This window comes from Perna viridis, chromosome 7 (genome assembly GCF_037379345.1).
Source record: "Perna viridis isolate PV_CMFRI_1.1 ecotype Kerala chromosome 7, ASM3737934v1, whole genome shotgun sequence".
Classification (NCBI taxonomy): domain Eukaryota; kingdom Metazoa; phylum Mollusca; class Bivalvia; order Mytilida; family Mytilidae; genus Perna; species Perna viridis.
In genome coordinates this window covers 12,418,108-12,444,967 of record NC_142451.1, presented here as the reverse complement: position 1 = coordinate 12,444,967, position 26,860 = coordinate 12,418,108, and the positions used below count along the sequence as shown (strand labels likewise).

General features: G+C 34.2%; 1 protein-coding gene across 1 annotated transcript; it reads right to left on the bottom strand.

Annotated features, from left to right (window-relative positions):
- Positions 1-3,215: 3,215 nt before the first annotated feature.
- On the bottom strand, positions 3,216-25,389 carry LOC148611366 (uncharacterized). The gene is made up of 5 exons (XM_088591860.1): positions 25,063-25,389; positions 8,249-8,831; positions 7,735-7,913; positions 3,754-3,971; positions 3,216-3,427 (listed from the first exon to the last, which is right to left on the bottom strand). The coding sequence occupies exons 1-5, from the start codon at positions 25,165-25,167 to the stop codon at positions 3,256-3,258; spliced, it is 1,257 nt and encodes a 418-aa protein (XP_088447986.1). The 5' UTR covers positions 25,168-25,389; the 3' UTR covers positions 3,216-3,255.
- Positions 25,390-26,860: the final 1,471 nt, after the last annotated feature.

Below are 26,860 nucleotides of genomic sequence, written 5' to 3'. Positions count from 1 at the left end.
TTGATCTGCAGCCTTGTCATCTGTTGCGGATTCTTTTCTTGGGTTATCCTCATGTGGGCTTTTATCGGTCTCCGAATCTTCAACTCCCATAATTTCATCAAATGATCCAGGATCCTGTGTTTCCCAATCAGTATGGCTTTCTTTTCGGTTTTCGTCATCCTCAGATACTTTTTTCTGATGCATCCTCTTGTTGTGGTGGTTTAGGTAGCTAGACTTGTTCGTCGCGTAGGTACATTCCTCCCTCCTGATTTGTTTTTATTTCTTTTTCCTTTGCACAAATAAGAGGATAGTTTCAACTTTCTTCCCCTATGTGTACAGTTCTGTATGGTTGACCGGAGAGAACCTATTTTCCAATGCAGAAAGCCACTTCATCATCATGCTTATCAGTGCCAAGTAGATTACCCAATTCACCTTGCGCTGCTCTCCTTAATGTTGCTGCCAGATACAATAATTTTACTTGGGAGGTCAGTTATTGATTTCAAATATTAAGTGAGATTTGAAATCTATCCGAGGAGTGCTACCATCAGATGTTGCTGGTTTTAAATACATTTTTTCCTCTTAGTCCATCAGGTTTAACTGGAGCTTTGTTTTCCCTCATTTGGCCTGTCATTCATGTATAGTCTCTATCATCTTTCATTATGTCTGCAAAGCTGAGTTTTTGCTGCAATTTTTTGGAAGTCTAAACTCGATGTCCGGGCAGACAATTGTACCACTTCCAATGTCCGAATCATTCATTTGTTCACAGTTGACAAATTACTAAACGATCTCTTTTCTGTTGACGATTTCAATGCGCCGATCTCATCTACGTTTCCGCGAAGTGCGTTCAAATGGAATATTAACTCTGTCAATTGTGTAACCCGTTTTCTTGGGTCCGTACCGGGTCAATTTCTGGGTGGGGTATGACTATCTTGATAAGTAATGTATGATTAGATATGATCACCTTACTGTGATCTTAAAGCCTTAATGCGTATCTAGGTGTCATGCACCCTACATTGAGTCTCTAGGTATCTTGCGCTCTTACAATACGTCCTTCTGTGCCATGCGCCCTGACAATGCGTCCTTAAGTAATTAATGTGTAATGATACGACACCTTCAATATATGGTTATAACCTAAGTCTTATTCAGACTGTGCGGTGACACCTAGATATAACAGAGCGTCCTGTACTTCATATCGTTGTATGCCTAATCAGATACAAGTTACCTTTAGAAGGTATAAGAATTAACTAACGTGTAAAACATGCTTTTATATCCCGTTTGAGAGAGCCCACCTAATTATTTCGGCGATAACAAAAGTCATAATGTAGTACGTTTCATTCAACTTATTTTACTATGCCAAGGTAAAGCTATCTATAACCAGTCTAACCCGAAAAATTCAGTACTTCTCCGTATTCGTTTCACTTCAATATCGAGGTTAATGGAGTGGTCGTAGGGAATGTAATATAACGACTGGATTATTCGGGTTATAACCAGTCTCCATATTTAGCAATCGTATCATATCCCTGTGTGCCTTACAGGTGTAAAACCACTATTAAAAGTCCCATTACTTTCTATGTTGAATTGTGCAATTTTCAAGATCCCATTCTTGAAAAGTTTGTTAAAATGAACTTTAACATTTTTTTATGATAGAGGGGACCCTTTAAAGACTCTCTCATAAAATTTGCATCATACCTTTAATGGCTTCTAAGAAAGAACGGTGAAGTGAAAGTAGACAGTTACTAAAAATACTACTTTCCTTTTGGAAATTTGACAAATCAATGGGCTTAAGATCTAGACTCTGACAAATTATTCTCTACATCAGAGTTCAAAACTGTTGCATTCAGTGTGTACCTGACATGATAAGCTTTCAGATGATACCAAGTTTGCATATACTGGCTAAATCACAAAAAAATGTATAATGCATCCTAAGAACTACTTCGGACTACTTTCTGGTATGTGCAGGCGACTGGTTCCCCTTAATAGTGGTATTATACCTACATAGTAGAATCTCTATGTGTAAACAAATCAAACCCGGAAGTAGCCCAGTTTACCTTGATCAATATATCTATTGCATGGTTGCGAAATCTATTTAAAAAGTGAATGCCTAATGTTCTGCATAATTATATAGAACGTCTGAGTTTACGAATAATCTGTAAGTTTAAAGGGTTATCTGTGCATAGGAAAGTCGCATACTCTGATACCGTTACAAGAAGTAAACAGTGACAAGGTAGAAAAACCGCAATCAATCTCAACCCTAGTAATTTCGTAACAAATCTTCAAGCATGTATTTACGATAACAAATTGATTATTTAAATAGAATTCGCAATTTTCAACATAACTTCTAAATTTTGTAACCGGTGGCTTCATACATGTTCATGTTATGGCTTTTTGGTGGGAGAAATTACTCAATTTATTTCACAGTGTGAATGCACAAGGAACATTCGATAAATCACTGCTATTATAAATAGTTGTTCGAGACCTCCAAAGGAGGTAAAGACCATTTTTTCATGTCAGAAATGACATAGAGTAAATATATATATATATATAAGTGTGTGGACCATTGTCTCCTTAAAAGTTTTAAAAGTTAAATTGTATCACTCTTTTACTCCTGACAATAATACGGCTCTGCTGAACTTGCTCCGACGCAGTCGTTATTGAGTCCGCTCTTTGGCATCACGTGACACTCATGATGCTTAACCATGGTAATGTATCCGACTGAGCTTACGGCATCGCATTTCATTGTATAGAGGTAATGGCAACCGTGATAATCAAGCCTCTATGGGATAAACTTTGTCTTGGAATATATTGGATAATTGTGAAGAGTTTACTGGTTGAACCAACTAAATAATTCACTGAAATACGAAACAAAGTACAGTGATCACGTAGTTTACCAAGTAAAATCTAAACTAAAACATACTACATGATTTTTAAACCAGTACTGGGGTAAAGTAATATCATTATCTATTGCATCGTCGAATTTAATTTTTTAACAAATAGACTGACATAGGGAAAAATGCGTCGGCTATCATTTTTAAATATAGTACTTGTTTTACAGTGTTTACGTCATTTAATCCCACGAATTTGATTGGGGGTACCATGGAATGAATTGAGCGTTTATTAGTTATGTGGCACCACTGTGAGATCTCATATGAATAGCTTCGGTCTGTCTCTGGGGGCTAATTATTTTAAAATTGTCATTAAATTGCACGTACACATGTAAAAAAATTGCATACACAAGATTAGTATAAAATATTTATTTTATCCTTGAGGATCGTTTATTTATATCATCAGTTCCTTTTTTACTAAAGAAACTCGATTAGTTAGTTCTATTTTGAATCTGTGCATTTTATTGTCAATTATTCTGGGAATAGTCATACAGTTCTTCCATTTTGGTATCCCTGGGCACTTCCGATAATGATGTAAAATTACATTATCATCAGTCAATTCATATCTGCAATATAAAATATATAATATGTCTTTTGTCCATTCCTTTGTACACGGGTGTGTTTTTCAAATATTGATTTTCAAGAAATTAGAATAAATTAATATCTTCCTAGACAATGAAAGATGTAATGCAGCTTAATACGGAATATAGTAGGTCGATTGTGATATTCTGATTTGACAGTCATCACTTCTGAACCATAAGTTAGAGTCCGTAGCATGATTGGCTGTATATATTATCAGTAATGTAGTGTCTCTTATCTTTTTAAGGTATCGAACAAGTATAAATAATGGAACATCTTTTTTGAAAGAGTGTTATATGTATATAAAACAAACCTTTCATAACCAGGTTTTGGTTCAAATTTATGAGTTGTTACACCTTTAACTCTTTTGGGAATATAAAAGTTTTTGTTACATTCAGAACGAGGTTGTGCCCTGGATATATACTGAGTGAGGTACAAATCACCACTTCCGGTAATATTCCAGTCTAGTATAAAGAATGACACATTAAAGGTGAATCCTGCAGCTTGTGGATACTTAGGCAATAATTCTTTCTGTAAAAAAATAAGATACATAAAGTTGCTGCTATAATTAACTCATATGGTCGAGTTGTAAATGTAAAAAAGATGTTATCTTGTGTACATTTTCTTTGCTACTGTACTACGATATATATATATAAATTTAAGCCGTATATCAAACTATACGTGTATACTACTCGTCGTTGGCAATTTCTGATTTATGCTAGATTTTTGTACTTAGTCGTGTTTCAAATTCACGGAATGCAAGCCAGTTTAGCAAGTTTTTCAAAGGGACGTAACCAACCGATCCCGGGAAACCTGGTTGGCGGTCTAATTAGGGAAATGGAAAACAGTAAACATTTTTCTTGGAAACTTAAACTATTTTCACTTCGGTAAGTACCTGAATGGTTTAATATAAAGTTATTTAAAAGTATCCCAGTACTTACCGCGGCTCAAATGAATTGAATATTTGAATTTAAAGTCTACTGCTGTCCATTGTTCTAATTTGACAGTGAACCATTTTGTTGAATGACAAATCTTTAGTAAGTTACTCCCCTTCGCCTAAAATCTTAAAAAATAAAGCCAAAGACGGGAGTATGAAAAAGGACTATTCGATTTCGAATATTCAGAGTCATTCAATGTAAAGTCTTGATCTCTTAAAATGCACTTTACCGTATGATTCCGGTTAAAATAAGTTAATATAAAAGTTAAATGCGAACACAAACATTTTGGCCCCAAAATAAAATAAACCTAATCTATAGAAAAAACGTAAAACGAATAACAATGAATATAAAACAACAACGACAACCACTGAACGACAGCTTCCTGACTTGGAAGCGGTGTGTATTTATCTTGTTTACCCTAATACCTTAATACAATATTATATGTAATTTTCTTGCAAGGGAGGAACTATGTTGGCATGGCAAAACAGATGTCACGTGTTTTAAGCAATTGTAGCTAACAAATTACATACAATCAGTACGCTTATTACAAAACAGTTACACTTATTTAAAATCAAATTTAGCACTGTAGGAACAAGTGAAACGCGTCGAATGGGATTAAATAACAAGAAACTTCTTGTTTATCTTTTTCCTGTATGAAACCATCAACATCTGCGAGATCTTTTAATGGAACAGTGATATGAATTCCTCTGAGGGCTCCAACTTCACTGCAGGTATTAGACATGTAGTTTTACTTATACCAGCTCGACATTCGAATCAAATGTTATTGTCGATATGAAATTAAAATTAAAATTAATAATCTAAAAGGATATAATGTTGTAGAAAGTACGGTCGGAGCGGAGGGGTCGAGGGCATGGTATACGGCTCCTCGAGATGTCGGCGCACTCTCTGTCCGAAACGTTTTATACATTAATCTTTCAGATATAATTTGTTGTGTTTGGGAACACCCGCTCATGGTAGAGACTTGTTGAAGTGGCGATGGATGCTGCGATACTTTCTTCTGCTTTTTTCTGGCTTTGTAAAAAAATTCAAACCTATATTTAGCCTCTTGTCACAGATTATGTATTTAATTTATCCAATAATACAAATATTTCTTTCTTTCGGCTAAATTTACAAATATGACAAGACTTTATCAATATGCAATTTTATTTATTTATTTATTGTTTAATTATATAGAATTTTACGGGAACACAAGGCTACCAATAAATTAAGCCTACAGGATAGTGGTTAGACCTTTGACATTACTATATGTCAATAAATTGTCATTTTTCCAGGATTCTAAACGACATCTGTCGTGTCAACTTTCAATAGCGTAGATCGATTGGACTTTCCAAAAAAGAAATGTAAATATTTGGGTACTCGAAATAATTTTAACCGTCGTGAAATGGGAGTACAAATGAATTAGTTCCATTATTTATTCTTTTTACATGTATCAGTAGTTTAAACATGAATCATTGGTTTGCATTATCCAACCTTTCTGTGTCTCTTATTACATGTACAATCAAAGTACTCATGTTTATATCGGTCGTTTGAATTTTTATCCCTAAAATAACCATAAAATTTCCAAAATCTGGGATAAAAGGAAGGTACGGGGATCGATTTCAAACGTATCTTAACACAAGCTTAATATTATTATGAATGTTTAATATTGAACTATTCTTTTTATTTTTCTTTCTGATTACGAAACACACAAACAAAAATGCGTTATGCATCATAGCAGTGCGACAGTTTCGGTCATATTCAGGTTCGATATCGATTTACATGGAACACCTACATAAATGAATACAAAACTCTCGGATATAGAGCATAATTGAGCTAAAAACTACTAGCTGAGCATTCCCAACATTTTTTTTTTTAATTTTCAGGTCGAAATTTAATTTATCGACCTCCAGGTCGAAACATGCAGTCTGTTAAATCATTCAAACTTTCTCCACAATCACTGAAATAAATCATATCCTTAAATACATGTTCTCTCAACTTGCTACATTTCTCAGTTGAATAAGCTTTATAGTTCAAGTGCTATAAGTTATTCTATAGATATCTATGTGTCATGTAAAAGCGCTTAGTTTCTGTGGACCTAGCTCCAGAGACGCGTACATTAACATACGCGATAATGTCTTAAATATAAATTCACCAATCGTGAAATCACATTAAAGCCAAGCACTTTTAAGCCCTTGACCACCTACAGCTCTATCATGAGGACATTCAATTTGCCAGAATAGCCAAATAGAATGATTATTACAAAAAGCAATAATACCAAACCCAAAAATTCCCGAGAAATGCATTATCGAAATTCTACGCCATCGTCTATGCGAAGTTTCATTTTTTTCATCTGCAGGCATCCAATGTCACGAGGCGGTAACCGTAATAAAAATACACGATACCGTGGGTGATACGTCAGAATGGCTTGGGAGTTAAGCTACTTTTTATGAAAAAATGGTCAAACTATGAGGGTAAGTAATAGCCTGAAACCTCTTTCTTCATACAGGTTTCTTGAATGCGGAACCACTGCCCCTTTCATACGCCAGGGCCTGTATGAAATACCCGAAGACAGCTCTTCCAATTGGTACTCCGCATTCCCCTTTTAATTATATTTCAATATTATGATTGGTGACTGTTTTTAATCTCGCAAGGTTTTCATTTCTAGCTAAACATCAAATGGTTTATTATGCGCCTAAATGTGAATAGACAATTTGAATATATCGACACTAAAATACTAGTTTAATCGGATTAATCAATGATTTATTATATTTAACTCCTTGGGTAAATGCATAGAAATAAACAGGTACAGTACCGATAAGATTTTCCTGCGGTAGTATAAGATCATTGCAGATCCTATCAGGTTTTACAAATCTAAAGGCTCTGGTGACTGCTATATCAATTCTGATCTTCGATCTAAATTTTGAAAATGTATAAAGGACGAGCTAGTTCACGTCGTGAGAGAGCCTATGTTTTTTAACTTGGATAATTCTCCCACTTTTTCATCGTCAAATTATTTTTTTTCCTTTTGAAAAGTCAAATTATATTTTTAATCTCCACAATATAATTTCTTTCTTGAAACATTTTTTAAAAAATATAGTAATAAAACTATCAACACCAAATTGTTTTGTTTCTGAATTTTGGAAATATGATTATTATTTTAAACATATTCACCCCTACGAAGTTAAAAGGGCCGTTCCTTAAATGTATTCATTATGGAACACCAAAACCACATTAATTAGATATGCTATTATCTGCGATAATAACATATTATCTGAATTAATGTGGTTTTGACATTCCATAGTTCATGTATGTAGTACAGTATTACATGGTTGTATATCTTATGATAAGTTATTTACCTCTAAAATATCTTTATAGGTAAGAAAGTCGCCATGGACGACATACTCGTCAAAATCAATGACTCCTACGTAGTCATAACCCTGGAGTTTCTCCTGACAATGGTAAACTCCTACTTGTTCATCGTGGGTACTCTGAGGCAAAGCAAAGCGATACTCTTCGAATCCCCTATTTGGATGATCTGTAAAATAATGAGGTAACACAGTAAGCCCTCCACGAAGCTTTGTCTAACTGATTACGCGACTTGCATAAAAATTTAAGTATGGAGTAAAACGTAACAGAAATATTCTAAACTTCGATAATGTTATATGCATTAACCCATTTAATTTCTATAACCGTTTCATATGTTGTATAAAATTAAGATATAATGTTTTTCATGTACATGTAGCAAAATTTATCATAGCTTTTGTATTTACTTTTGACTGTTTCACAAGTTGTCACTACAGGCCTTTGAGGAGTTTTGAGCAAAAGCTTGACTATAAAGTCCTTAAAATTGTTTGCTTTTTACAGTCTTACCCACTATCTTTCCTGGTAACGGTGAAGGAAACGTATCTAAATCCAGTAATTCTATTTTTTTGTAATACTGTAAAACTTTGTAAGCGTCGGCATTTAAATATTGAACCATGGTAAGAATTTTGTCAACTCCCATCACTCGCTGATATTCGAACCATTCAATTAGTCTCTGGGGGGACAGTTTATTATAAGCTATCTTGGCACAAATAGCGAACGAATTTTTATGTCTCTCTGGATATATCATTTTTACAGTTTCCATAGTTGGAGAACACGGTTTTTCCTTTTCTATCATACCAACATCAGTGATGTTGCCCATGTTTCTCGGAATAGGGCATCGATATTGTCGGGCAGCCAACGTCGAATATCCATAGTTGTTTTTTATGTAGGCAGCTACTTGAAATGAGTTGGTTTTCAGTCCGTTTTTAAAAAGGCAACACGAAAACTGTTTGTTCTGACTGCCATCCCATAAGTTGATTGTTACACTGGTGATGTTTTTACCATCCTTTCCTAAACTACCGATTGCTGAGTAGATGTAGACATTCCCCACGGGTATCTTCGTCAAAAAGTAAAATCCTGTTAATAAGTGCTGAAATTAAGAACAAAATTTGTGTGATGTAACGTTTGCAGTAGACGAAAGTGGAAATGAAACTATGACACGGTAAACATGCAGATGATACATCACATCGATCAACGAGTTCATGATGATGACTAGAGAACTTTTGTAGTGATGCTCCAACCTGGTAGCAACATAACCTTGTAAAGACCTAATTATAATAGGTCTAGCGCATATGCCAGTGAGGCAAATTGACATAAACATAAAACAGGGAAAATCCTGGGCTTATTAAATATTTATGCCTATTTGAGGGGATTTTCTGTCCATTTGCCGCCTACACAAAAGGGACAAACTGAACATATTTTATTGCGTAAAGAGCGAAGGGATTGAATAAAAATTATTTCAATTTATAAACGTCCTCTCCCAAAAAAAAGGACAGAAAATAAGTACTCAAAACATAATAATTATACTTGTTCACATATCAAAGAAAATAAAATGTAGTAGTATTAATAGTAATTTTGGTTGTGAACAAATGTCGACTGTGTATATGAAATTTGATCTGATGGAGCAGTGTGGCGAATAGAGTCGTCACATTCTGAGACGTTTGTATAATATTGATTTGTTGTGACATGCATTATTAATTTGATCCTCTAACCTACATAATAACACCTAGATGAACTGTCCTGTACTACCACACATCGTGTACTAAGTTAGAGCCCTAGATTAATCATACGAGGAGGAATGACCCGGCCTGTGAAAGCTATATTTTTATATAGCCTACCTGGCCGAGTGGTCTAGGGCTCTGGACTTAGTGCAGGCGGTGTTGCCATAGTTGTCACAGCGGTACGAGTTCGAGTCCCGCGGAGGGAACGACCAAAAATTTGCGTCGCAAATTTAACAGTTCTAACATTGTTGGGAATTTTTCAGACACTTCTAAATACATTTATATAAGGGTCTGAATTCATATGCTAACATCTTCATGGGTAAATTAGATAATCAAATAACATCTTTATCGATACCCCTCTCTTGGTTTCGATTCATCGATGATGTCGACATGAAATGGACTGAGCCTAAACAAGATTTAGACAATTTTATCACACATGCCAACAACGCTCATCCACCCATGAAATTTCTGACACTAAAATCATACTTTTGGATATTACTACGTCTGTAAGAGACAGAGAAAATGTCAATGGATCAGCATAGCAAAGTAACTGACAGTCACCAATACTTGTCTACCAATAGTTGTCATCCGAAACATTTAACTAAAAGCATACCATACAGCCAGGCACTTCGAATTCGGCGTATTTGCTCATCTGATGATACCACCAAAAACGTCTAGATGAACTCCGTGGTCATTTGTTATCGCGTGGCTACAAATCGACAGACGTAGATCGGGATTGAACGTGCTAACAACATCAGCCGTAATGATCTTCTCGAGTACAAACCCAAGAAAAAAAAACAAAGGGTTCCTTTTGTGCTTACTTACCATCCAGCCTTTGGGAAACTCTCGCAGCTACTTTAATCGAATTGGGAAGCTATTCAAAAACATCCTAAGCTCTCCAAACTCTATCCTGGGGCACCGGTCCTGGCATTCCATAGACCTATGAGTCTAAGAGATGCCCTAGTAAAAGCAAAGATTTCATCTCAGCCCAAACAAAATACAACGGGCCAGTGTTAACCATGTGGAGATAAAAGATATAAGACCTGTACCTAGATACTGCACACCCAAACGTTTAAAAGCTACTGCACTGGAAAGGAATTTGCCATTTTTTGCAACGTGACTTGCAAAACCCAAAACACCATATACCTTCTCCAGTGCCGATGTGGTATGCAGTACGTTGGCGAAATAGAACAACCTTTCAACAGGCGCATGAATGGTCATCGCAGTGACTACAAATGTATATCAGACTTCCCTGTAAGTCGCCATCTTAGATCTGCCGAACACACCCAGGAGGATCTCCACAACATTGTTGTTACGATCACATGACATAATAACAACTAGTCAAAATGTAAAAGAGTGTCTCGGGAAAGCTTTTGGATGAAAAAATTACAAACAACTTCTCCAGATGGAATAAACGAGAAAAAATAATTCATTTTTAGGTCTTGGTCTAAGGCTGGCACAGTACTTACTATACATCAATACGCCGTACTACTATATTTTAACTTTCTTACTTGTTTTCCACAGTTAATTTATTTCGAGTTTTTGATAATATTACATTCAGATTCCGTATCATTTGCTTATGTGTGCCTTTGATAAAGGTACAATCACCCACAGCAGACGTGATTCAGCTTCTGAATCTGTGTTTTGATCTTGAACTTTATAGGTTTTAACACATATAACATCTGTTATCCGAAAATACCATCATATATAAGGGTCTGAAAAATTCCCAATGATGTTAGAACTGTCAAATTTGCGAAGAGTCGTCACATTCTGAGACGTTGTATATATATATATATATATATATATATATATATATACAAACGTCTCAGAATGTGGCGACACTATCCGCTACACTGCTCCATCAGATCAAATTGACACAGGGAAGATAACGTACGCATTGAAGGTTTTGAAAAATTCCCAACGATGTAAGAACTGTCAAATTTGCGACGAACAATTTTTTTGTCGTTCGCTCCGCAGGACTTGAACTCGTACAACAGTGACATCTATGGCAACATCGCCTGCACAAAGTCCAGCTCCCTAGACCACTCGGCCATTCCTCCTCGTAGGATTAATCTAGGGCTTCAACTTAGTACACGATGTATACGGGACAGCACTTCCATATTTCGTTATGAAAGATAGAGGATCAAATTACCAAGTGTATAATAGAATCATAAAATATAATTGGAAAACACAAAGAAAGTCACATTATTAATTAATAAGTAAACTGTAAGCGCTTTCGGCCATGCAGCTCTTTGGGTATAGGCATACCAGGAGATTATTCTGATCCCTTTAACAAAACTGCGTAATTTAAAGTTCACCTAGTACACGCGTGCTAATACTCCGTTATAAGAGTAGGAGAGGTCGTAAAGTAGAAACAAACATACACAATAATACTAAAGAAAAAAATAGGAGAGGTCGTAAAGTAGAAACAAACATACACAATAATACTAAAGAAAAAAAGAGAATAATAGGTATAATAGAATGACTATAGTCGAAATTCGCAAATGCTTTTCAAACTTATTGATTCGATTTTTTTTTCAGGGTATCACAATTTAGTCCAGTTTTTTTACGTTATACCAGAAATTGGACAGTTCATAAAGTAAAAATGTAAGTGGATTGGACTGACAAGACCTATTTGTTTTTATTTTAATTCGATTCAGATTATCTTTTCTGGTTCCTCGAGATGCTTTGACTATTATATAAGGAAGCTTAAATCTGATTCTCAGATTAAAGAAATGTCATCTGAGCAGAATGAAGTTAAGGTTGATTAGGAATTTTCAAAACATGTTTATTTGTCATCTTACCTAAACATCTAATTCTTTTTCCTAGCTGAATGAAACCCTAATCAACACTTTTAATAGTCCGAATTTCCTCTGACCCTGCAACCCTCCTCTTTTTTATTTGAATATTGATATGCTGGGTTGGGGTCAGAACGATGTGCCATACAAAAAGATGGAGATTCAGAGGTACCACGGAGTACCTCCCTTAATTCAACCACTTGTAAGGTTCCAAAAGTAACAAGCCCCCCCCCCCCACTCTCTATTACGGTTCAAACTGTCAACAAAACAGGGTCTCTCGTGGAAAATGATCAAAAGTCTTCTAAGTCGCTAATCGTCAAATATTCACTGTCACTAATTTTAACATAGTATTACTTTAATTATCCGAAATGGTACAAATACGATATGCTCTAAATTCGGGTGACTTCCGCTATATTTTGGTTCCCTTGATATTATTGCGTACTCTTTCGTAACCGTTGTGACCCGAATGACTACATATAGATATCGGTGTCCTGAAAATACATATGACCTTTATATAATCAATTGTAACGAACGCCTGTGTTTGAATCGGAAACTGGGTAATATTACATAAATTCAAAGCTAACCGATCATTTTATCTTTAAATGTAAATCTTCCCGTTCTAATACAAGCTAAAAAACACGCATAGACATGTGTATATGTTTAAAAGTTAAAAAAAAGTATCTTGTCGATCTTTGATCTTTGGGTCGCTTATGATATTGACAGGGAACCAGTTTATGAACCAGATTTAGCAGCTGACAATGAATATTCATAAATATCGGGGCGTGCTAATATATGTGACTTACATAATCAATTAGCCTCATGTCTGAATCGGAAACCGGGTAATGTTCAAAGCTAACTGATCATTTCATGAAAACTTCCTGTTCTCATACAAGCAAGAAACACGCGTAGAATACACGTGTGTGATATTTAAGAGGTACATTTTTATCTCGTATGAAGCTAGAACTATGGCGCTGTGGCGGTGAACACGGCGAAGATCTGCTAGATTATGTGGAGTATACCTACACATTAATGCAAATCATATGCGAATATTAAATACAGAAATTAGGACTGCAAAAAGTCGCTAACACTATTAGCGACTTAAAAATGTGATTTTTGTAGCAAATTAGGTATCAGCATACAGTAAAATGTTTCCGGGATCGAACTAGGTAGGTGTGACATGCACAATTTCAACTTGAAAGTCATTAGAAGCGGTTGAAGGGCGATACTCCGTGGTACCGCTAAATCTACAACTTTTTGTATGGCACATCGTTCTGACCCCAACCCGACATATCAATATCCAAATAAAGAAGAGGAGGGTTGCGGGGTCAGAGGAAATTCAGACTACACTTTTAAAAGACAAATTTTGAATAACAAGCAATCAACAAACATATAAACAAAGGAATAAAATAAAATAAAATTTAAATAATTTAGTGCATATTTGAAAGAGTAATCAAGGGAACCAAGGTTTTAGCGGTAATCAAAAGAATGTAATCCAGGGACAAAGACCAGACATGGAAAACAGACATACAAAACAAAGAACATAAAGTAACTAAAATCATACATACAAAGTAACAAAAGTAAATGAGCAACTCGGACTCCACTAAAAACTGGGAGTATGAACCAGTTGCACCGGTAGGGTAAGTGTCCTCTGCTTTTCTAGAAACACCCGCCGAGTTGCTCATAAAAAGTCAAGTCCGGGGTAGACAAAAGAGGAAAGGAAACTATGACCCGTTGAATAAATCAGTTTTCATGGTGCTGATGGATACACCATAACGATCCACGAGTTCATGATGACGACCATAAAACTTCTGTAGTGATGACTTCAATCTTGTAGCAACATGACCCTGTTCCAGAAGCCTATTTGTTAGAGTTCTAGCGCGATACAAAAAGTCTGCGTAGTTTCGGCAAGCTCTGGCATAACGTATGAGTTGTGATATGAACACTCCATACGCAGGAGCCGAAGGGATGTTGCCACAGATGAAAGGAAAGTTGACAATTCTGAATGAAAAGTCATCACGTTTGTCGTAAAGTTTGGTCAATAGTTTTCCTTTACCATCGATTTCTAAGTGTAGGTCAAGATATGAGGCTGACTTCACAGTGTCTGTAGTATCTTTTATTTCATGTTCTTTTGGGTAGATGCGATGTATCAAATCCCCGAAATTAGGATTGTTTAAAGATAACACGTCATCTATATAGTGGAAACTGAGATTGAAGGATCTAGCCAAACAATATTCTTTCTTTCTGATCAGATCAGCTATAAAGTCAGCCTCATACGAGTGAAGGAATAGGTCAGGTAGTAAAGGAACACAATTTGTTCCTATTGGAATGCCGACCGTTTGTTGAAAAACACGTCCACCACACTGGACAAATATGTTGTCGATTAAAAATTCCAGCATTTTGTAAACATCTTCCTCTGTATATTTGGAAGATGATTTGGAATTATTTCTTACAAAGTATGAGGAATCTCTACCAAAAACTATATATTTGTATCTAGGTGTACCATCTTTTTTGGAAAAACAACGATGTATAATGTTTTTAAGTCGGGATTTTAACTGAGTATGGGGAATAGAAGTATACAGTGTTGAAAAATCATAGGTTTTAATGCTATTATATTCAGATAATAGTCTTGAACTGGTTCTCTCCAAAAGATCTTTTGAATTTTTCAGGATCCACATTGAATTAATACCACTACGGGAGTAACAAGTGTTGTGGTAGGACTGTAGAGGAACGTAACGGACAAATCCTTGGCGGTCTCGAGATTTTAATCCTTTAGAGTGTGCCGAAGGTGGAAAGAAACGGAACGAACCAAACAAAAATGTAATCGAAAGTTCAAAAACTGTTATATTTGAAATATAATCATATAAAGTGTATATGTTGTGATTATATGCTCAAACGACTACAATGGTGAATGATCAGTGTTGCGTGAAGTATGGAATAATGAAACTATTGACTTAGTGTGTATACGTGTGCGTCCCAGATTTCAACTTCGTCCGTTTTCTTGACGTTTGCTTTGTAAAAGGCATTTAATGTTTGTTTTGTTTGTTTGGGTTTAACGTCCGAGCAGCAATATTTCAGCTATATTCAGACAATGAACATGAAATGGATGATAAAATGAACATGAAATGATAAAAAAAGGATGGGTCACAAGGATAATAGGGTCGACAAATTTTGATTGCCACTAGAAAAAGGGGGGATGGGTAAGGTCGGGAAATTTAGCCTCCTGTGGCGGAGCGCAAAGGTTCCTACTCTAAAAGGCATTTAATACATTTCGATATGCTTAATGTAATTTTACCCGTGACTAATAAAAGAGCAATAAAAACTGATGATCGTGATACCGCAGATGTTCGCTCAATATTTTGTACGAAGAATTTGATACTATTATCTATGTTTTGTTTTTTTTATTTTTTTATTTTATTTATTTATTTATTTATTTATTTATTTTTTTGTTACAGAGTAATCAAGGGAACCAATGTTTTAGCGATAATCAGAAGAATGCAATCGAGGGACAAAGACTAGACATGGAAAACAAGACATACACAACAAAGAACATAAAGTAACTAAAATCATACATACAAAGTAACAAAAGCAAATGAACAGCTCGGACTCCACTAAAAACTGGGAGCATGGACCAGGTGCACCGGTAGGGAAAACGTCCTCTGCTTTTCTAAAAACACCCGCCGATTTGCTCATAAAAGTCAAGTCCGGGGTAGACAAACGAGGAAAGGAAAACTATGAACCATTGAATAAATCAGTTTTCATGGTGCTGATGGATACACCATAACGATCCACGAGTTCATGATGACGACCATAAAACTTCTGTAGTGATGACTTCAATCTTGTAGCAACATACCCCTGTCCCAGAAGCCTATTTGTTAGTTTTTTGTTTGTGCTACATCGGGGTCTTTGAAAACTGAGGTAGCTTTGGCACTCATTGACCTACTTAAAACTTTCATTTGTTTCAAAATATCTACAAAATTTGAAATATGAAAAGATCAATGGTAATAATTTACGTAAAGCATCTTAATTAAAGGGTGAATTTCAATATTGATAATAATAATTATATACATGTAAGCACCGTGCTGTGTTAGATCACTAATTGGGTTGTTGTTTTTTTTCTTTTTGACTTTGACAAGGTCATTATAAAAACATTGATTTAGGTTAGTCTTGGCTAAAAATGACAGTGATACTTCACAAGGTTAATTCTTTACTGGGGGAGAACATGACATTGTTATTTCTAATTATAAACCTCGAAAAGATTTTAAGTTTATCTGCCCTCGTAAAATAAACTGACTTAGTTGTAGACTCAAGTAATTGAAAAGCATACATATTCCAATGATTTTTAAATTATAATTTTGTATATAACCATAATATAAAATAACCTGAACTTTACAATTACATGCAGTTAAACTCAACGAAGAGACTCCTTTCTATGAAGTGGACTATTTAAAAAAATGAAGAAAAAGAAATGGCCACGAAGTGAACTTAACCCATTTGAGTTAATCTGGGGCGTTTTAAAGGGATATATTGGAAGGAAGACTTAACTTTAAAATAAACTGATATGAAAATGGAATCGAAAAAATATTAACGAAAGAATAATCGACAAAGGCTTGTGAACATGTCAGAGACGACGTTGGACGGTTTTAACCTACATCATTGGTCGAACATAATATCCAGGAGAACTTGGTTAATAATGTGGGACAGAGACGTTTCTGGGGATGAGACCGAGGGCTATGATATGTTATAAATGAATAGAAATTAATTATTTTCTCCCCTTTTGTCTTATTTTTAAAGGTAAAACACATACAAATTAATCTGAAAGAAATAATACTTGAACAAGGGTGACCATTGTTAAACTAGTCCAAAATCACATTAACGAAATGAAAACAAAGAAACAATAAAACAAAAACTCGATGTGAAGTTCACAGATACTAATAACACGTTTTTAAATGATACTTTGGACCACTGAAACTGGATATCGCATTGAAGGTCAAAAGCAATTTGTCTGAGTAACTTTTGCATACATTTTTTAATATCAACACTGATAGTAACTTATAATAAAAAGGGTCATGTTGAAGTGCCTGTGTAAGAATTTCTATGATTTTACATATACGTAAATATACCTGAAATATATTTTTTTCAAGTGAATTGGTGATACCAGCATACATTTTGTAGCCTCATTTTGTCAGACAAAAAACTTCTACGCAAATAAACTGACGAAACCTTTCTTTGTAGGTTTCAAAATCATACTAAAACTTTCATAGCATCTGCATGAAATAGATGCATAATATAATAAACCATTTGTACTTCCATTATTGGCACTGAAAAGATAATTGCCCTAACTACAACCTCCATTTTTAGAACAGTAAGAATGGAAATCTAAACTAATTTAACTGTTTAGTAAAGTATATTTGTGTATATAATGATTATACTATTTAAACTAATTTCAGAAGTTTATTTAACTAGGTCTATTGTATTGCTCTATGGCCTTAATCTTAATTCAAATTTGTCATATGGAAGACTAAATAAAAAAAATGCCCGCAGTCATGTTCATATTTACATTCACCTGGATATAACTTCTACCTGCACGCTTTCATCCATAAAGTGTTGACAAATGAGTGAAGAAAATAGAATTTAGGGTACCGGGGAAATGATTGTATATGTGGTATAGTGATTCAAAAATATTGGCAAAAAAATTCTTGATTTGACTGCTTTTAAAGGATTTTTAAATTATACTTTATGAATAAAACGGATTAGTGATAATCATAATAAAACATTTTTAAAAAATCCAAAATCTACAACAACTTTATGTCAAAGTTATATAGAATTTCAGAATTCCTTTTAATTCAGATATGCATTGTAAGCTTTTTAAAAAATATTGTTTAAATTGAACTATTAGATAGAGTATCATAATTATTTGAAGAATGACACCTTTTAGTCTTTTTTTATGGGCACCGATTTTGTGTTTTGTCGGTTCATTGTTTTTTTTAGTTTTTTGTTTTTTTTTGTAATAAACAGTATGGATTATGACTATTTTATAAAATACGAGAGTTCCTCGTAAATTAAATAAGTAAATAAATACTCCAGCAATGCTAGAGATTGTCTGGCAAGCTATTTTCTGACTTGGTGTCACCCTGTCAGGAATTTTCTTTCAGTATATGAAATAAATCTTTTAAGAAGGATTTAATCAGACCTTAGTAATCCGTAAACACGTAGATACATGTAATAATCCCTTCAAAAATAAAATACAAGATATGGAGCTTTGTTGAGGTCACCAATATAGCAATTCAACTGTATTTTCTGCCAGTAATATGAAGAATGCAATAAAAGCACATGCATGGGACGTAAAAACAAAAGACAGCGCATGAACAGTTCCCAGGGTGGATCGTTCATAAACATGTCGAGCACACCCCAACAGCAGATGGGTAATTTGACTTTCGCCATCCAAAATGCAAATGATATGCTTTACGGTCCACCACCATACCTCCAGAGCGCATCTCCAATAAACCCTAACGTCCAAGGAGTGCAACAAAATCAATTAGGGCCACAGTGTCAATCATCTACGCCAATACACAGTAATTTCCAATCAAACCCACCGCCACAACATATAAATTCCGTACAGGGTCAAGGACAATACACACAATTGTCAACATGGGACAGTTTCCTATTAACAATAGCATCGGTGTTGTTTTGAACGACATTCAAAATAAACTTACAAAATTAAACCTACTGGATAGTATCGTTGATAGATTACGAAACATAGAACAACGATTTAATGTGGTTGAAAATGACATTGTACAACTCAAAAGGTCGGTAACGGATCATCAAAACAATTTTGAAAAGAACAATAGTGATATGCAAATTTTTCATACAAGATTACTTGACCTAGAAGCAGCAAAGGGGGAGCTTGAGGACATGACTTATAAAATGCACGAATCGTTCTTGGACCAACAAACCCGTGCGATGAAGTACAACTTAATTTTTGAAAACATCCCCGAAGTGAAGCCTGATCCTACCACAATTGAAAATACAGAAAAGGTATTAATCGATTTTATTAAAAATGAAATGTAAAATTGACTCTAGCATATTGTTTCATAATGTTCATCGTTTAAAGCCACGACGTGATCGAAAACCACCATCAATTGTAGCAAAATTTCTTTACAACAACGAAAAGGAAAACGTTCTCACCGCTGCTAGAACCGAACTGTCGGGAAAACCGTATAAAGTATACCAGCAATACCCGCAGGAGATTAGCGATAGGAGAAGGCAGTTGGTGCCAGTCATAAAGGAACTACGCGAACAAAACCAAAGGGCATATATAGTACGTGATAAACTTTTCGTAAATGGTAGACCGTATATCACAGACGAACCAAGACAATTTAACCACATTAACAGGACGCAACAGGAAGGAATGAATTCCCAAAATGTGCGCGGTACAGTTCCGGATTCCAGACAAGTACATTTCAGGTAGGCCAGGCGGCATAGTGGTGCAAAAGAACAGTACAATAAAAATTGTAATGAACATTTTCTTAAGTTATCATGTCTTAACGTATGTGGTTTAATTTCAAAATTAAAAAACCCTGATTTCTTGCAATTTATTGAAAACTATGACATTTTATTTTTTCAAGAAACAAAAACTGATATATTTGATCACTTGTGTTTACCAAAAGGTTATAGTTACAAAGCCAAACACAGGAAAAAATGTCATAAGAAATCTGGTGGTATTATAATTATTTATAAAAATTATCAATCCAAATTTCTGGAATTTCCAGAAACAGAGTCCGATTATGTTCAGTGGGTGAAAATTGATAAATCCTTATTACAATCTGATCACAATTTTATTTTCGGATGTATTTATGTCCCACCCGAAAACACTAAATACTCTTCTCCCGAAGCATTCAATGAAATTGAATCGGAGATGATTGATATGGTGAAAGAGGGTGATTATATTGGATTTCTTGGTGATTATAATGCAAAAACTGGTACTTTACTAGATTATGTAGAAACAGACAAGTCATTATTAGATCTGTTTGATTTAGCTGAGGATGTAGACTTGATAAAGTTCATGTATGACTATGAAAATTTAACAAAAGCAGGTATACCATTAGATAGAAAAAATTCTTGTACAGGTCGACCAAATGCATACGGCCACAGGCTACTTGATTTTTGTAGAAAAAATAATATTTATATTGTTAATGGTCGAGTAGGTAAAGATAATATGAAAGGTGAATGTACAAGTGGTGACATATCACTAATTATTTCCATATATTATTGATTTTGAAGTAAAAGATTTTTCGCCATTATTTTCCGACGTACATAAACGGTTACACATTTCCCTTGGTATGTTGAAACGCGACCGGACGATTACCGAATCCGAGACACCTGATGATAGTATCCCGACTATACGTCCACGCGCTTGGTCCGAAGATAAAACTGAAAATTATATAGAATGTTTTCTGTCAGACTCGAGATTTGAAAATATAAATCGCTTTGTTGATTTACTTGATGAAAAGCATAATAACGGAGAAGTTATTACAGATGACTGTGTTAAAAAAATTTTGACGACATCGGCGAACTTTTTAATGACACAGCAAAATCTGTGTTCGGGATTAGAAAGAGTCCTACAAATCGAGATGGACCTAATAGTGATAATTCGCAACAAACCCCGTGGTTTAATACCGCTTGTAAAGATAAGCGCGAAATTTTTCATACAGCTAGAAAAAAATATAACGTTTGTAAAAGCGATTTAAATAAAGCGCGAATGAATCTTGCTAGTCGAGAACACAAAAAAGAGCTTAATAAAGCATACGATCAATTTCAAAACCAGATGACGGGTGAAATAAGAAGCGTTTCTAACAGTAATCCAAAGAAATTTTGGGATATTCTTCGCCGCTGTACCAACAGCAAGAAGTCAGATATTGATGTCCCGTTAAAAGATTTGTACGAATATTTTAAAGAAATAAATCGTGGTGACGACACTCAATTAGATTTTAATCCTGATGAGCAGAACGATATTAATTCTGAAATTTCAGACCGTATACTGAATGGTAAAATAACGGCAGCAGAAATAGAGCGTGTGGTGAAAAAATTACATAGTAATAAAGCATCTGGTTTAGATTTTATTACTAATGAATATTTAAAGCACACACTCATTATTATGCTTCCTGTTTATACAAAACTATTCAATATAATTTTTGAAACGGGTATTGTCCCCGAATCATGGACAACAGGTAATATACATCCGATCTATAAAAATAAAGGGAATTCGATGGATCCGAAAAACTACCGTCCTATAAGCCTAGTAAGCTGCTTCAGTAAAGTCTTTACTACTATTATAAATAACAAGCTTACTTCGTTTTCTGACGAAATTAACCTTATTTCGGAGGTACAATGTGGATTTAGAAAATCACATTCAACGGTTGATAATATCTTCATCTTGAATTCTTTTATTGATTTATATTTGCAAAGAAGAATAAGTTGTTTTGCACGTTCATAGATTTTAGTAAAGCCTTCGATAAGGTGAATCGAAGTGGTCTCTGGTCAAAAATGATAAAATCTAATATTCAGGGAAAATGTTTTAATATCATTAAGAATATGTATCAAAATATAAAGTCATGTGTAACTAAAGGGGGTATTAATTCAGATTTTTTTGCTTGTGAACTAGGTGTGAGGCAAGGGGAAAATCTTTCGCCCTTCCTCTTTGCAATCTTCATGAATGATTTAGAATCATATTTTGAAAATCATTATGCTGATTCATTACACATAGTTGACGATTTATTTTTCGAACATTTGAATATTTTCATGAAGGTTTTTCTCCTTCTTTATGCGGACGATACTTTGCTCTTTTCGGAAACTTTGGATGGCATGCAAAATACATTAAATATTTTTGATGATTACTGTAAATTATGGAAACTTGAGGTAAATACTGAAAAAACTAAAGTTGTGTTTTCTTCAAAAAGAAAATTTAGACCAGATGTAAAACTGAAGTTGAATGGGAAAGAACTAGATTATACTGATACTTATTCCTATTTGGGCATACTATTTCAATATAATGGTAGTTTTAATGCTGCAAAAAAGAAACTGGTCGAACAGTCACAAAAAGCTTTATATGCTGTTTATTATAAAATACGAAATTTACGACTACCAATAGATTTACAGTTAAAGATTTTTGATTCTTTGGTATCGCCTATTCTTTTATATGGTAGTGAAGTTTTGGGTATTGGAAAAAACGATAATATAGAAAAGGTGCATTTACAGTTTATGAAGAAAATACTTGGAGTCAGAATTACAACTCCTAATTTTCTAGTATATGGTGAATTAGGTCGATACCCATTATACATTAATATTAAGATTAAAATGTTGTGCTTTTGGAGTAGATTGTTAGTTACTAATAAGTTATCGTCAAAAATTTATAAATTGTTGTACTCTTTGTATATAGATGGTCAATATCAGTCAGCTTTTGTGAAAAATATTGCAAACATTTTTGATGATACTGGTTTAAGTTTTATATTTAATAGCCAGATGCCAGTTAATCCAATATGGATAAAAAAAATTATGTGAAACAGATATTTATTGATCAATTCATTAAAAAATGGCGTAGTGATATAGCTAATTCATCTCGTGGACACTTTTATTCTCTCTTTAAGCAAGACTTTTGTTTAGAGCATTATTTACTACGTCTTCAATATAATTATAGATGTTATATTACTAAATTCAGATTGAGTAATTTCAAAATACCTATCGAAACTGGCAGATGGCTAAATATAGCAAAGGAAGACAGAAAATGTCCAAAATGTTTAAATAATGATATAGGAGATGAATTCCACTATCTTTTTATATGTACTAATCCAGAAATCAGTAACCTCAGAATTAAATATATTCCCGATTATTATATCAAATATAGCAGTGTCGAGAAAATGGCTGGTATCTTTGCATTATGTCATGTTGATTTACTGAAAAATGTATCTTTTTTTCTAAAGAGTTTGAGCAAATTATTTGTGTAATACCGTACCATCTCTGTTAACCATGTTTTTTCCCTTTATGTGTTTGTATTTTGTTCTTTATCAATGTATATATGTTTGTAGTTAAAATGCTGTATTGTATTCTCATGTTGCACTCTGTGCCTGAGTTATTAAATAAAGTCTTTGAATCTTGAATCTTGAATCTAAGTGGTATTTGTGTTGAAATATTTTTTGTCTTCAGAAGTCACCCTAAATGAAATGATTGTGGTTGGTGACTGTTATATAGTGATTTGAGGTATAGTAACTGCTCATTGTAACATTTATAAAATCTTCATGGTTTGATTGATATAACGTAGATTATTAACAGGACCTGACCTTTTTTGTATTTGATGGTATATGTTTATAAACATGTGTAATTGTTACTAAACACCATTAGTACTGATCATACTCTTTCAACAATTTCTACTTCCTTGGCCACACATTTTTGTGAAATATGTTTGGTTACTATCATATAAATTATGTTATACAATCAAGTTTTTATTTCTTAGTAATATGTGTTGATAGGGTGAAGTAATTGCCTTAGGTCATGATATGAAGAATATTTTAGTTGATGTTGGTCTAAAAACTGTAAACTGTTTTTGATTTTAACTTTGTTTAGACTTGTATTTTTCAGACTTAAAAGTTTAGACTTGTGTATATATATATATATATATATATACACACATGTGCCATGTTGACAAACAAGCAATTCAACAGGTTGATCAGTTAAAATGTTTTACTTTATGAGCTCAGAAATAATTTTATGATGGTTCACCTGTTTAAATTACTGAGAAAATAATTCAAGATTTTCTATTTTGATTTTATCAGTATTGTACTAAACATTTGGTGTAAAGCAGCAAAGTTATCTATATGGTATTCTTGCTACGGTCTTTGCACTCATTACATAAATTCTCATACAATAAATAAGGTTATATGTTCAACATCCTTAATAATATTAATTTCAAATTTTTATGTTTGAGTATATATGGATCTTTGGATTATATATACTTATACATTGTAATCTTTTATTTTGTGACATTTTTCTGAGAAGGTTCCTTATTGGTCAGTAAAAGGTTTGTTTACTGGCAGCAAACTCATTTTATGTATTACTTAGTTTGTTCCAACTCTTTGAACATGCTATATTATACCCTTCTTTAACGAAGGCGAATGTAAGATAATGTTCCCTCATCCAAGCATATCGTAGAGATGTAAAGGATGAGGGGCATTATCATAATGAGCCTGAGGCTCAAGAAGGGTATAATATACCCTCCTCACGAGTTTGCCATATTTATTGTGACTGTCTGGTATCTCGCAATGTGATTGCTACTAATATCAGTACACTATATTTAAATATCTATTAAGTTGTTTCTTCTTGTTTCATTAATTCCCACCCTTTCTTTGCACTGTTGGAACAAACTCTCTTTAAAAAGTGAAGATAACACGTGGAACACGTCTTATATACGGGCCTAAGGTCAATGTCGTGGTATATGATTTTGACCTCTTTAAACGAGACTGATATGGCTTGTCTTGCGACACAGCTCAATTAATATGCTATATTATACCCTTCTTGAGCCTCAGGCTCATTATGATAATGCCCCTCATCCTTTACATTTTTACGATATGCTTGGATGAGGGAACATAGTATTGGGTAATTTCATAATTTGGAAATATTTCAGATCAAAGGCAGAAAGGCTTGGCGTATAAAAATTAATAACAAAATTAAATATAAATTATTAGCTATATTTCAGTCCATTACTAACAGCAATTGATTAGGTACTGAAAGCATGGAAGGCTTGACTTCTTACCTCTCGAAAGGATGGTCCGTTGTTGAATTTCTGGTAGACCATAAATCCGAGTACAAAACAAAACAGAATGATACACAACCTGAAATGTCCTCGGTTTTTGTTCATCGTCCATTTGCTTGTAGTTAGATCGATATTCCCATTACAAAAACACTAAGTTGTAGTTAGTAAGCATGTAGTTCGGAAGGAAACGATGTAAAATAAAATCCTATGTCATTAAACAAATGACTGTTACGGCTTGAGCAGAGGTATAACGTTATGGTTACTTTAAAATTCATGTTTGATTATTGGCTTTTTCTATAATCAAAAGCGCATGTACTTTTCATTACATTTAAATACAGTAAATTATTCATCCATGACGTTTGGGTTGAAAACGATTGGCCCAGTATGCTTAGCGCTGCCGCAGGCCTATTCTTTTAACACCCGGACCTGCACGGGGGTATATACAACAGTCACGGATATTTAATATTAATATGCTTTTACTTTAAAATGTTAGCTTTAGTTGAAGTGCATGTCTTTTAAGTAAATCATAAAATTCAGACAGGAGGTGATTCATGCATGTAAAAAAAACCACCAAGTTCTCATTTATATCCTGTTCAGAAAGAGAACTGGCATTTGTTTTTCAGTTGGTTATTGCGCTTTTGAAATTAATGTTAATGTATAGATTGTGTATGACACTAGCATTTTTAGGAGTTATCGTTCTTGATTTGGTTTGAATTGGTTGATTTTAGTGGGATATGAATGTGTGGTTCCCCCTTTTGTTAATTTCGTGCAACACTTTGACAAAAATAAGTAAAAATAGCCGGGAGATCACCTTTCCCCAATTTTCTGTATCCCATGCTGCTAGAACCTTGTTTGCTGAGAGAATTCCTTCTCCGTCCTGGTAGTCCAGATGAGTGTGCAGTATTGGGAGGCTAATTTTTATTCTGCTTGGTCGCTTCCCTGTGGTATAAATGTCAGAATATCAAAAAAAAAAGTCAAGTGTGTATTGAACGTTATGATTTTCTGGACTATATCATGGTGACTTTAGTGCTGGATTCTGTACGAATCAGACAAAATTGAAAAATAATTAATCATAGCCAGGAAAAAAAACGCACGAATTTGACAGTGTGGGGTATATTGAAGACAATTAATAGTTCGTTTGACTAAGTAACAACAGATGATGACTTGTAGACAATCGGAGTTTAAAAATTACACAACGATAGGGGGAATTAAGATGAGTTATCTCCCTTTGATGTCATAATTGTAATGCATTTGTAATGCATTTATCACATATACTTCGAATCACTGAAACTTAAAAAAAAAATTGAATGCCAGTTTTTGCATTTCAGATAACATTTGAATAAGATTTCATGGAAAGACTTGTGTGGTTTTTTTTTCCACCATGATTCACCCACTGTCTTGATTCTTACAGTGGATAGTGCTAAAACATTAGTGATGTGCAGAATAACCAGAATCAAATGGTCGTCTACTTAAACACGAACTGCATTTCTATAAGGTCGAGTCGGTGTTCATTTTTAGTTGAGCAAAATGTGAAGATTTGAAGGACGACAGACGCAAAATGATGACGTAATCTAACTGGAGGCTCTAAAGAGCCTGAACCGCTCACCTGGCTTGAGTAGCAACATTCTGTTTTTTTGTAAAAGCGGCCATGTTTTCCTTGAATAAAAGTTCGTAACACTTACAATTAAGGAATAATTATATCAATTTCCATTGAATTCTGTCCAGTAGTTTCCGAGGAGAATTTTTTTTAAAGTAATAACATTAAAAATAGCAAAAAGATGTCGAAGAAGGTCAATGA

Excerpts from the sequence above, each read along its gene's own strand:
- LOC148611366 (XM_088591860.1), bottom strand. The coding sequence starts at position 25,167 with ATGAACAAAAACCGAGGACATTTCAGGTTGTGTATCATTCTGTTTTGT. Across the intron at positions 7,914-8,248 it reads GTTACCAGGAAAGATAGTGG|ATCATCCAAATAGGGGATTC; the intron begins GTAAGACTGTAA and ends ATTATTTTACAG. Across the intron at positions 3,972-7,734 it reads CCTATAAAGATATTTTAGAG|AAAGAATTATTGCCTAAGTA; the intron begins GTAAATAACTTA and ends ATTTTTTTACAG.